The following is a 13872-nucleotide window of genomic DNA, read 5'->3' as shown; positions in this document are numbered from 1 at the left end:
CAATCACAAGCTCTCTTCTATGTGACAGTCTTACACATGTTTAAACACAGCTATCTTTGCTTCCCTAATCTTTTTTTCTTCAGGCTTAACATTCCCAGTTCCTTTTACCATTCTACAGTGACACAGTTTTTTGGTCACTGACCCTCTCCCAGTCCCAGGTCACTTCTCTGAATTCTCTCTTCCATCTAGGACACTCATGAAAAACCCCCTCCCCTCTCCCACCCCCCAGTAAAAAGGATTGTTAACACAGGAGTGGACTGGTAAGCTAAACAAGGCTATCGCCTTTCTCATTGTAGAAACTACACTTTCATTAACGTGGTACAAGTTAAATTGGCTTCTTCGGCGAGTAAATCACACCACTAACTCACATCATACTTGCTGATGACTACTTAGGCTTTTTCAAACATACCGGGCCGTAGAATCCAAGTTAGTAATAAATGCCATCTTCGGTTGCTTGCAACTTGTTACAACTGTTCTCAGTTCCAGCAAATAGCTTATTCATGGAAAATTTTATCTTCCTCCATGTCTATTTCTTTATTCAATTCAAGAGAAATATACTGAACATCTAGCATTGAATGAGACACAGTCCTGAATAAGATATACCCTTTGCCACCAAGCAACTTAAAAACCTATCAGTGGAAATAAATATTCAAAATAACAGTACAAGATATAAAGTGCAACGTAATATACACAAGGACATGCACATTTTGTTCACTGCCAAAGCTCCATTTCCTACAAGAGTGCCTGCCATATGACAGACCCTTATAAGTGTTTATTCAATGAATAAATGAATGATAGACAGTTCTAAAAGATTTCAGCCAAGCGATCACATCCAGTGGAGGCTGAAGGTAGCTTTTTAACTGGGTCCTGAAAGACTTCTACAGATTGAGAAAAGAGAAGGGAAATATTTTTGTGTGTGTGTGAGGAAGATCAGCCCTGAGCTAACATCCATGCTAATCCTCCTCTTTTTGCCGAGGAAGACCGGCTCTGAGTGAACATCTATTGCCAATCCTCCTCCTTGTTTTTTTTTTCCCCCAAAGCCCCAGTAGATAGTTGTACGTCATCGTTGCACACCCTTCTAGTTGCTGTATGTGGGACGCGGCCTCAGCATGGCCGGAGAAGCGGTGCATCGGTGCGTGCCCGGGATCCGAACCCGGGCTGCCAGCAGCGGAGTGCGAGCACCCAACCGCTAAGCCACGGGGCTGGCCCCAAGAGAAGGGAATTTTAAGCAAAAGAATGAACATAAGCAACAGCATATCCAGACACTTGTGATTCCTATTAACTGACTAGGAACAGAGGCACTTTATTGTGGGAGATCAGATTGGAATGTTAGGTTAAGGCACGATAGTATAAGACTCAGGCACAGGATTAGAGTTTGAACGTAGTGTACAAGGCATAGAGCATCTGTTCCCCAGCTCCTCCCAGAATTGTGAGGGTCTAAAAATCCCTTGCCCCATAACACTTATAGTGACTCGGCTTCCCTGACTGATACAAAGGATATGAGCTGTAGAAAACAGAAGGAGACATAGAAAGCAGATAAACTAGTTCTTGTAGTACTTGTATAAGAAGAGATAAGAGGAGTTAATAAAAAAAACCTTAGCAAGAGGGCTGGCAGTAGAAATGGAAAGAAAAGAACAATGGCAAAAGAGACTTTAAAGGAAAATGGGCAGGGCATAGTGACTACTGGATGAGGAAAGCAAATGGGGCATTCAAGATGACTTGCAAGGGTTCTATCCAGAGTGATGATGATATCACTGAAAGAACTGTTAAAATCAGGAGTTCCAAGGAATGAATTTGGTCTTAGTGACCCTGATTCTCAGCCACCTGGGTGGAGATGCTGAACAAGCAGTTGAAAAGACAGGACTACCTGGAAAGAAACAGAAATTGAAGGGATAGATCCAGGAGTCATCCACAGATGAGAGAGTTAAAAAATGGTAGAAATAGAAGAGATACCCAAAGGAAAAGAGCACTAAGTACAAAACTTAGAAAAATGGCTGCATTTGGAAGATGAAAGGAGCAAGAGTCACGTAGAAAGGAGAAGGTAAGACACAAGAGCGGCAGAAAGATATTCAGAATGACACACTATCATATGAACCAAGAAGTGAGTCCTAAGAAAGATGAGGTGGTCAATAATAATAATTGTGAGAATAAAAATAACAGCAGGAACCAACATCAAAACTTCACTGGTGAGGAGCCAAGTACTTTTTTTTTTTAATTTTTTGTTTATTGCAGTAACACTGGTTTATAACGTTGTATAAATTTCAGGTGTACGTCATTATACTTCTATTTCTGCATAGATTACATCATGTTCACCACCCAAATACTAATTACAACCCATCACCACACACGTGCTGAATTATCCCTTTCGCCCTCCTCCCTCCCCCGTTCCCCTCTGGTAACCACCAATCCAATCTCTGTCTCTATGTGTTTGTTTATTGTTGTTGTTATCTACTACTTAATGAAGGAAATCATACAGTATTTGACCTTCTCCCTCTGACCTATTTCACTCCGCATAACACCCTCAATGTCCATCCATGTTGTCACAAATGGCTGGATTTCATCGTTTCTTATGGCTGAGTAGTATTCCATTGTCAAGTACTTTGCATGAATTATTTCATTTAATCCTCACAGCACCTTCTGAGTCATCTTCCCCACCTTACAGATGAAGAAATGAAGGCTTAAAGAGGCTAGTAAGTGACTAACAGTTCACACCGATAGGGCATAGCAGAGCCTGTACTTAGATCTGGGTTATCTGACTTGAGAGCTCAAGTTCCTAACCACTACACTATATTGTCTCCTTTCATGAAAAGATGTTCAATGTCACTAATTATTAGGGAAATGCAAATCAAAACTACAATGAGTTATCACCTTATACCCATCAGAATGGCTATAACTAACAAGACAAGAAATAACAAGTGTTGGAGAGGATGTGGAGAAAAGGGAACCTTCATACACTGCTGGTGGGAATGCAAACTAGTGCAGCCACTAAGGAAAACAGTATGGAGATTTCTCAAAAAATTAAAAATAGAAATACCATATGATCTAGTATATCCACTAATGGGTATTTATCCAAAGAATGTGAAATCAACAATTCAAAGAGATTTATGTATCCCTACGTTCATCGCAGCATTATTCACAATAGCCAAGATGTGGAAGCAACCCACGTGCCCATCAACAGACGAATGGATAAAGATGTGGTACATGTATATATATGTAGATATATACAATGGAATACTACTCAGCCATAAAAAAAGACAAAATCATGCCATTTGCAACAACATGGATAGACTTTGAGGGTATTATGCTAAGCAAAATAAGTCAGACAGAGAAAGACAAACACTGTATGATTTCACTCATATGTAGAAGATAAACACATGGATAAGGAGAACAGATTGGTGGTTACCAGAGGGGAAGTGGATGGGGGGGTGAAAGGCCTAAAGGGGCACATAAGTATGGTGACAGATAAAAACTAGACTATTGGTGATGAACATGATGCAGTCTGTCCAGAAACTGAAATACAATAATGTACACCTGAAATTTATACAATGTTACAAGCATATATGACCTCGATAAAATTTTTAAAAAGGGGCCAGCCCGGTGGCGTAGTGGTTAAGTTCGCATGTTCTGCTTCGGTGGCCTGGGGTTTGTTGGTTCAGATCCTGGGCGCGGACATACTCACCGCTCACCAAGCCATGCTGAGAAGCTGTCCCACATAGAGCAACTAAAAGGATGTACAACTATGACATACAACCATCTACTGGGGCTTTGGGGGGAAAAGGAAAAAAGGAGGAAGATTGGCAACAGATGTTAGCTCAGGGCCAATCTTCATAAATAAATGCATGCATGAATGAATGAATGAATAAATAAAAAGATGAAGAGGAAGAAAAGGCCCCTGGACTTGGTGACCAGGAGACCAGTGAGAGAGCCATTTCAGTAGACAGACAGGGACAGAGGGCACATCTGGAAAGGTTACAAAGTGAGTAGGTAGCCAATAAGCCATAAAAGCAAGTATAAAAATCTGCACATGAAAGGAAGGAAAGAGAATGTGCTGAGTAAATAGCTCTAGGCAATAAAACTGCCTCTTTTATTATTTTTTTTAAAGGATGAGAAGATTCAAGAGCAGTTTGGCAAACTACAGGCAATTCTGGGCCTGTTTTTATAAATAAAGCTTTATTGGAACAGCCACGCTCATTCCTGTACATATTGCCTCCAGCCACTTTCACTCTACAGCAGCAGAGCTGAGTAGCTGCAATGGAGACCATCCGGGCTGCAAAGCCTAAAATATTTACTATTGGTTTTTTACAGAAAAAGTTTGCTGACTCCTGATTAAGAGAGTTTATGAGATGGAAAAGAGATCAAAAGCAGAGGTGGAGAGTTGCGTCTCATAAAGGTCTTTCCTAAACAAAGATAGATGAGACAAAAACAAATACATAAACAGCTATGAGGCTTCAGTGTTCCATTAAAACATTTTAATTCCTTCAGTGTCACCTGGGAATGACTGGCTGTGCAGATGCTAGGGGCATTAATCACAGAGGGTCTATTCTTTCTGTATTCAGACTTCTGGAAACTTCAGTAAGAAGGAGATAAATCTCTCCTAAAGCAACTAAAACAATTAAAGTCTGAACACTGCTAATCATAATGTCCTAAGAAATCCCCAGAGTGAAAAGGTGGCAATATACCTACATAATGACTCAAATAATTCAGAATGATGCCATCCCCGCAGAATTAAACATTCGCATATGCCTCCTGTGTACAATTTCCTCTCGATTGAGAAGAGGAAACTTACTTTTAAGAGTTAGCACTAAAGGTTGCTGCAGTAATTTTTTTGGATGGACAAAATCCCTTGTGAATGAACAAAAAAGTTGGAAGGATATTGTATTAAGAAAAGCCTGCATTACGGTAGCTCATAAAGGAACCCAAGGCAAAGGTTCAATGCACGATTTTAGCACTCTCGTTGCTTTTAATGTTAAACACTAAAACGAAGAAATAACAGTAAACCATAAAGTATTAAGCTAATAAAGTAATAAGCTAATAGTAGTCCCTCGCAGTAAAAAAAATTAGATTTTTAAGGCATTGGTAAGGTCAAAATAATGTTTTCTTTCTCAAAACTTCCTGTTACTTCACCAATATTCATAATTATCATTGTTCTGTTTCTCAACACATATCGCTTTATTTTTTCTTTTATAAATAGTAAATGGTTACTGTAAAGCATTCAAACAAGACTGTGAAGCAGAAGAGAATAAAATTCCCCTAATCACACCACCTGAGATTACCATCATTAACATTTTGGTGAACACCTTTTCACAAATCTCTATGCATATCTATGCGGTTGTCCATATAGTTCTACCTACTTGGAATATTATACATGAGGCTTTTATTACGGACACCTTTCTTTCATTCTCTTTTAAGAAAAAGCAACAACAAAAAAATTAAAATGACATCTGCACAAGGTAAGAAAATAGTGCAAACCATACAAAATGGTCTCAGATAACAAAACTTTCCCTACCGGTCAGTTCCTCTCAATCTGCTGAGGTGCACACTTTTGAAAATTCTCTGCTTGTTAAATTCTTCCAGTGGCTTCCATTTTAAATTTAAATAGTAGACCTATATTTATATTTTTGATTTATAAATTATAGAAAATAGGTTGATTCCATGAAATAAAAACTGAAAATTTAGCATAATTATACTACTACTCAACTTTCTCCCTCTTCAACTCCTAATTTTAGTTTCATTACTTTTACATTAAGATTTTCAACATTTACATTTTTTAATGTAACAATAATTAGGTTTTCCCTTCTTGTCTAAGTTGATATTAAAATTTTAAACTCACTAAAATGCAGTTACAGAATTATGATTACAAGTTCCAGAGAGGAAAAAAATATAATCCTATGTCTTTTAATCCCGTAGCTCAAAGCAGATTGTCCCAAAGTGGCGACTTTTAAAAACTTTCTTTCAGCTTTTATAACTTGCATGATTTCATTTCTGCCACAGTTTCTTATTTTCACCTCACATTGTATACTTCCTTGATTTTCTGTATTATGCTAGAGAATTTCCTCAGAAAACTTTTTTCATATGGAATATTGGGGAAAAAATTTCTGAGTCCACATCTGAATATACTTTTATTCTGTTCTCGGTTTGATAACACAGGTAGGTATAGAATTCTTGGTCCAAAATAAATTCCCCTCTGAACTTTGATGACATTACCTTATTTGCTTCTAGTAATTGGGACTGATGCTAAGAATTGGTTCTAGTACCCTTGTAAGATAGCCTGTTTATTTTCTCTGGAACTCGCTAAGTTTTTTTTCTTTATTCTAAGTGTTCTGACCAGGATATGTCTAGGTGTGGGTCTTCTGTCCACTCATTTGGATCAATTTCAGTGAGTCACAGCAACCCCAAGATCCACATGACATGGTTTTCTATTATTTTCTCTGTTTTTAAATTTTTCTACTGTGTGTCTTTTTAAATTTTGAAGTTCCTATTAGAAAGCTCTTGGTCATTTTGAATCTATTCACCATATTGACTTACTTTTCTGTCATATTTTTCATCTTTTTTACTGCATGTTCTAAAGATTTCTTCTACTCTCTTCCAGAGAAACAGCTTAATTTGTGCCCTATCAGTTTATTTAATTCTATATTACAGTTGCCATATTTTCAATTACTAAGCTCTGTTTCTTGTTCTCTGACTATTCCTATTTTATGGACATAATACTCTTTCAAGTCCCACTGGACTTACTAATTTTATTTTTTTTAAAGTCTTCTGCTGTACTCTGAATTATCTGAGTTCGGTTCTTGGTTTATCTCGCTTTTACATGCTACTGGTTTTCCTCAATTATCATATGATCCTCGGTTTTGGTTGATATTCTGGAGAAAAAAATTCCACATTTTTTTTTATTATTATAATTCTTTTTTTTCCTCTCTGAACTTGGATAGAAAGAAGAGGAATAAAATAAGCACTTCAGTTTCTCTTCAGCACTTAAGTGTTAATTAATATTCAACAAATTCTTAATTATTCAGAAGAATCTGGGAATTTGTTTCCTCCTCATAGAAGTGCGAGGGAGTAGAGAAAAAGGGACAGAATGTCTCCAAAGCAGCAAATTTGATTACCCTCAGATTTTATCATCTGTAATCACGGGTTCCTAATATTTGTATACAAACTTAAAATACACCTTACTGACAATCTTAAAAGGCACAAAATCATCAACAATTAAAAGTGCATATTTAGCATGAAAATTAGCCTACATTTTCCTTACTCTACACCTTCCCCTAAACTCTACTTACATTTATTGTCATTCTCAGGAACAAGTTCTTATTGCCCCATTGGGAATGATTCAAATGATAGAAGTCTTTTGTCCCTTGCTTTTAAGCTTTTGTGTGTGTGTGTGTGTGTGTGTGAGAAAGATTAGCCCTGAGCTAACATCTGTTGCCAATCCTTCTCTTTTTTCTGAATAAGATTGGCCCTAGGTTAACATCCATCCTCATCTTCCTCTACTTTATATGTGGGACGCCTGCCACAGCATGGCCTGATAAGTGGTGCGTAGGTCTGGGCCCGGGATCCAAACCCGCAAACCCCCACAGGCCACCGAAGCAGAGCACGCGAACTTAACGCTACGCCACCAGGCCGGTCGCTGTCCCTTGCTTTTAAAAGGGTCATTTCAACCTAGGCAGAAGGGAAAACTGTACCTGGAGAAGACGGGCGCCCTCTTACCTGCTGGGTGGTGCTCGTGACAATGCCCTGCTGGAGGCGGTAGGCCTGCTCCTGAAGGTATTTTCTAGTCTCATGATTCCGGAGCAGATAGTTTTCTATCTGGAAATTAAGCACATGTATCTCTCAAGAACACATTTAGAATCAGCAGGGAGTAAAGTTGTAAGTGAAACAGCCAGTTGCTGAACTTAAAACCAAAACAGTAATTCACACATCCTGCCAGGAACTTGACCCCACAAAACTTAGGAGATGAGGAAACTGGCTATCCTTGTGATGTATTATTGGTGTTTTCAGTTAGAAATTTAACTTACAGGTAACAGGAGTAATTTTTATGTGACTCAGTAGTTGACAAAGATAAGCCAGTGTTTAATTGCCTACAGGGTTAGACACCCCATTTAGTGACATTTCATCACTTTCCTGCACACAATCGCAATCTTTCTCTCTCGTGAATTTTTAACTACTAAACAGTTCAGAAGTTAAATAAATATCCCCCAGGTGTATGGATGGTACTCTCTGAACCTCTTAGCCTTATTCCAGTGGTAAAATCCACCAGCACCTAGAAAATTCTTTATTTTGTGGGGGAAAATAGGTACAAAATTTGAAGGATACAAGCTGGTAAACTCAAAGGCATATACTAGTTTCATTAATCCACCAGGTTCTCATATTTTCTCAAAAACAGAACTGATTTTAGCAAAATTACAGAAAATAAGAAAATGGATTTCCACAGAAAATTAGAAATCCTGAAGTTGCTTGACAATTTGTATTTTCATACATAGAGAATCTCTCATGAAAAATTCAAATGTACAGGGGCCGGCCCCGTGGCATAGTGGTTAAGTGCATGCGCTCTGCTGCTGGCAGCCCAGGTTTGGATCCTGGGCGTGCACCGATGCACCGCTTGTCAGGCCATGCTGTGGCAGCGTCCCACAAAAAGTGGAGGAAGATTGGCATGGATGTTAGCTCAGGGCCAGTCTTCCTCAGCAAAGAGAGGAGGAGTGGCATGGATGTTAGCTCAGCGCTGATCTTCCTCACCAAAAAAAAAAAAAATTCAAATGTACAAATGATAACTAGATTGAAATAAAGCATTTAAGAAGAACAATATGCAATAGATATACATTGAACAAAACATGCAGGGTTAACTATTGGAAATGATGGATACCTGTGAAGATGTTTTGTAAAAAATAATCTGAGATGGGTAATTGTGCCATCTATTTTTTTTTCAGTTGTTGTTTTTGTTTGTTTTTAATAATACCACTTAACCATTTGGCTTTTAATTTGCCACTACAGTTCTCGGGTTAACAACTTCTAATAACTGTGAGGCTCTCAGGATTATTATATTTTCATTTTAATTTTCCATATGCTAAAATGACTACTACTTAATGCCAATTAGGAACAATTAAAACACAGACTATAATTACTATCATTCCTGAAAACCATAAAGCAGAACAAAGTGTACCTCTCTACTAAACATAAATGAAGAAATTATAAAAACAAAAAGACCCCTGAAATGAAACATCATTAAAGTGACACATTAATTCCGTGAAATTACATTACATTAATTTTCCCTTGCCTCTTCCCAAGAAGTCATCTCTTTCCAAGGATGACATTACCGTCACATAAAATGTTTCTGCTAAAAAAAGATTCCAGCCTGAAATATGACAGACACAGACTGCTACCCAGCTTTGGGTGCTTTTGTCTTGTTAGTTGTTCTTTTACATTTGGCCTCATTAAGCCCTGGCTGTGGGCCAGTTTTGTTTATTCAGGAGGCTCAGCTCATGCACAGGTGGCGCACACAAGGCCGGCCCACGTGTTTCCAGACCTTCCCCAGGTGCACCAATGGTGCTTCACAGTCTAAGCCTAGACAGAATTTTCTGGAAAAGAATAATATTCAAAGCTCATTTCTAAAGGTCAGTGCAAGTGGAAGGAAGAAGAACAATGTTTGTCATGTACACATCATCACTGAAAGTGTTTGCATCTTGGAATAAAGGGTAAACTTTCCTTCCACGAACCATTCCAGACCAAGGACAGAGAACCCACCTCCTAGAAGCTAAGGATGGAGGGTCTGCCACAGGTCAAACAGCAAGGGAAGAGGCAAAAGTGTCATTATCATGTCTGCCACTACCCCAGGCAGCAGCGATCTGGGAAATAGTCTAGAGCCAGTTTGACATCTTCAGTCTCACTGCTGAAAATAGCAGCAGCACAAGAGGCAAAAAACCTGTATTTTAATAAAGGAATCTTGTATTTAAAAAAAAATTATGAAGATTGAGTACAAAATAACAATATTGTTCTGTAGTAGAGTAATATTAAAAAGCCATATTTCTTCCGGAGGATAGAGTTCTGTTAAAATGAAAACTAGACTATATAAGAACATAGTAAGTATTATAAAAAAAAAACCCAATAAATTATGAGCTGTAAAGTCATCAATTTTTCACTTAAAAAATACAAATGTTATTATTAATATATTTGCTTACTCAGCATTTGTTCTTTGTTTCTTCTTTTATTTTCCTCTTTTTCTGCCTTCTCTGGTTTTAAGTATTGTATATAATTGCATTTCCTCTCCTGTCTTAGCATATTAATTATACTTTTTAAAATTTTTTCATGGTTGTCCTAGTGTTTGCAATATACATTTACAACTAATCCAAGTCCACTTTCAAATAACACTGTACCATTTCACGAGTGGTCCGGTACCTTGTTAACAAAGTATGGCCAATTTCTCCCTTTCATACCATGTCACACTGCTGTCTTAGAAACTCTTCACTTCTCCTTTACTTTTGAAGGAAAAAGATACAGAATTATTATGATGTAATTCTTATCCTTATTTCTTAATATGTAAGGTGTTTTTTTCTTCTGGCTTCTTTCAAGATTTTCTCCTTGTCTTTGATTTTGTGCAGTTTGAATATGACATGTCTACATATCTAGATTTTTTTTGGTATTTATCCTGCTTGGTGTTCTCTAAGATTCCTGGATCTGTGGTTTGGTGTCTGTCATTAATTTTGGAAAATTTTCAGCCCTTATTATTTCAGATATCTCTTCTGTTCCTTTCTCTTTCTTCTCCTTTTGGTATTCCCATTATATGGATGTTTAATCTTTTGTAATTGTCCCACAGTTCCGGGATATTCTGTTCTGGTTTTTTTTACCCCATTCTTTTTTTCTCTTTGCATTTCAGTTTGGGAAGTTTCTATTGACATATCTTTAAGCTCAATCATTCTTTCCTCAGCTGTGTCCAGGCCAATGATGAGCTCATAAGAGGCATTTTTTGTTTCTGTTACAATGTTTTCGATCTCTAGCATTTCCTTTTCACTTTTTGCTAGAATTTCTACCTCTCTACCTACATTACTTATCTGTTCTTGCATTTCTCTCATTTTTTCCATTCGAGCCCAAAACATATTAATCATAGTTATTTTAAATTCCCTGTCTGATAATTCCAAAATCTGTGGCATATCTGAGCGTGGTTCTGATGTTTGCTTTGTCTCTTCACACTGTTTTTTCTTGCCTTGTAGCATGCCTTGTAATTTTTTATTGAAGGTCAGATATGGTATATCTGGTAATAGGAATTGAGGTAATCAGGCTTTTAGTGTGAGGTTTCATGTTAATTTGGCTAGAAGCTGGGTTGTGTTGAATGTTTGTTGTAGCTATATGTGCCAAAGGCTTTAATTTCTTCTAGCGTCCTTGTTTTTATCTCCCCTGTTGTTTTAGGATTTCCTTAGAAAATCCTTCTTAAATAGAGTGTCTTACAGCTTTGCTCAGTTGTAACCCACTGTTATTATACTTGATGTGGTGGTAAGGTGTTAGGGAGGGGGAAGCATTCTGTAATCTTATGATTAAATCTAGGGGGTTTTTTTAGTGGGCCGAGTCCCTGGGCTGTGACCTTCACAAGTGTTTCTTGGCCTTTTTTTCCCCTTCCTTATGTGAAACAGGAAGGCTAGAAGGGGCTATAGTTGTCTAATTGTCTTCTGATTGGTCAGATAAGGCTCTGATAGTATAATTTCCCTTGAGGGTAGGCCTTGGTTATGGAGAACAGAATGCAATGGGTGTATTTCAAAATGGTTACTTTTTCCCTTTCCCCTGCCAGAAACATGAAAGGATTTTTCTCCATTCTTTACTGTGATAACTTGGTGGGACTCTTGGAGGTAAAACTCATTAAAGGGCCAGGGGCCTCCCTAAGACTGGATCCCTAGGAGTTTTTATCTCTTAAACTAGTCCACACTAAGCCTCCAGCAATTTGTCAATTCCTGTTTAAGCATTCCTCTGAGTTACTGGCTCCACTGGCTTCTGCTCCTGATGAGCTGATCTTGGCTTTGATCCACTGTGATTCCCTCTATTCCCATCTCTCCAGTTTCTAGGGTGACAGTCTGCTTTATAACCTCAATTCTGTGATGGATCTAAGAAAAGTCACTTATTTTCTGTTTGTTGAGCCTTTTTTCTTGTTGTGAAGATGGGAGTGATGACTTCCAAACTCTTTACATGTCAAATCTGAAACCAGAAACCTGGTTTCTCTAAAATATGTCTTTTGTTATAAACTGACTAATATCCTTTAAGAAACTGTAAAGATATCTAACATTTGTATGTTGCTTTATGGCTTACAAACTGCTTTTCACATATACTACTTTGTTTGATCCTCACGGCCACCTTAGGAAAAATTACTTAATCACTCTTTCCTTATCAGTAAAATGGGGATATAACAGAACCTATCTCATGGGTTTATTTTAAAGATTACAGGTGTTAATTTAAGTAAAGCATTTAAAATAATGTCAGGCACCCAGTAAGAACTATATGTTAAGTGTCAGCTAAACATAGTTATTATATGGGTTTATTTTTTATATAGACAGAGAAAGTAAAGTTCAGAAAAATTAAGTAGCTTATTGAAGTTACAAAGCCGGGAAGAGTTTGATTTAGTCAGATCTTCTGAATCCAAATCTCAGATGATTTCTTTTGCCACATCACAGCTTTCCCTCCCCTCCGCCCCCAATCTTATTCCCTTTTATTCAACAACATCTAAGGGGCATCCAAGCACGCATGCCAAGCACTGTGCTAGCTGCTGAGAATAAAAAAGATGAAAAATACATAGCCTCTGCCTTCAAGGAGCTCACAAGTCACTGGGAGAAAAAAATATGGAGGCAGGTAACTTAAAACAGTGTCACAAGGCCAGTGACAGGGAGAGGCACAGGCAACTCTGAGAAGATCACCTACCTAGGGGAAAAAAGGGGGTTTGAGGAGTCTTCCTGGATGAGCAGACACTTGATTTCAATCTTCAATGGTAGTGGGGAAAGTATGAGTATCATCTAGATTAGAGCAGTAATTCTAAAACTTTACAATCACCAGATGAGCTTGTAAAAACAGATTGCTAAATCCCACTCCACTTTCTGAGGCCTAAGAATTTGCATTTCTAACAAGTTCCCAGAGGTAGAGCAAAACAAAGAGTAAGTGTTGGTAAGAGATGAAGTTGGAGGTGGATAGGAGACATTCTGGGCAGAATGTCATGCTAAGTTAAGGAGACCAGGCTTTATCTCTACAGCTACTGGGGAGGAATGGATTGAAGGTTTTAATCTATTTAAATTTACCAGGAAATAAGATGGCTATTTTTGACTGCAACATGGAAAACAAACAAGAGGATGCAATAATCCTGGTGAGAGATAATGAGGCTAGAACAAGGCATCTGTAATAGGAACAGAGAAGAGGAGAGCTAATGAAGAGATTTATGCTATAGAATCCATAAACTTGCTGACTGATGGGCTAAGGAAGATATGGGAAAGGAAAGTCAAGCTTGGGAGATTGGACAGAGGGTGGTACCACCGGATGAGAGTCCAAGGAGGAAAAATTTCAAAGATTCCCTAAATATCACCATAGTAAAGGTGGAGTAGGCTTCTTCAGATGGGAAATATTGGAGCATATCTAAAAATGGAGAGAAAAGTAACCACAACCACAGAAAGAGAAGGATGAAGATATTAGAGAGTGAGGGAATGACTCACAGGGCAAGTTTCCAGCACACGGCAGAGATGGTGGGGTCCAAGGCACCATGGATGGTTGGACTTTGAAGGGAGAGGTACCCATCATCCTCCGGGTTTGCCAGAAAGGAGGTAGGAATGGGTATGAATTTAGACACATTTACAGACAGAGCTGGTGAAGGGAGATCTCAATAATACCCTAAATTTCCTGATGAGGAAAAGAGGGAAG

At 38.1% G+C, this 13872-nt stretch overlaps 1 protein-coding gene across 4 annotated transcripts in view; it reads right to left on the bottom strand.

The window, feature by feature from the left end:
- CARMIL1 (capping protein regulator and myosin 1 linker 1) overlaps positions 1-13872 on the bottom strand; it is a 326380-nt gene that overhangs the window by 83942 nt on the left and 228566 nt on the right. For all 4 annotated transcript variants that reach the window (XM_087438110.1, XM_014788706.2, XM_004432061.3 and 1 more), the window contains one exon: positions 7705-7803. In XM_087438110.1, the coding sequence (XP_087294236.1) occupies positions 7705-7803 (99 nt within the window). The remainder of the gene's footprint in view (positions 1-7704; positions 7804-13872) is intronic.

Source organism: Ceratotherium simum, chromosome 13 (assembly GCF_057802395.1).
Source record: "Ceratotherium simum simum isolate JZ-2026a chromosome 13, ASM5780239v1, whole genome shotgun sequence".
Classification (NCBI taxonomy): domain Eukaryota; kingdom Metazoa; phylum Chordata; class Mammalia; order Perissodactyla; family Rhinocerotidae; genus Ceratotherium; species Ceratotherium simum.
The sequence above is the reverse complement of the archived record's forward strand: the minus strand, read 5'-3'. Positions and strand labels throughout refer to the sequence as shown.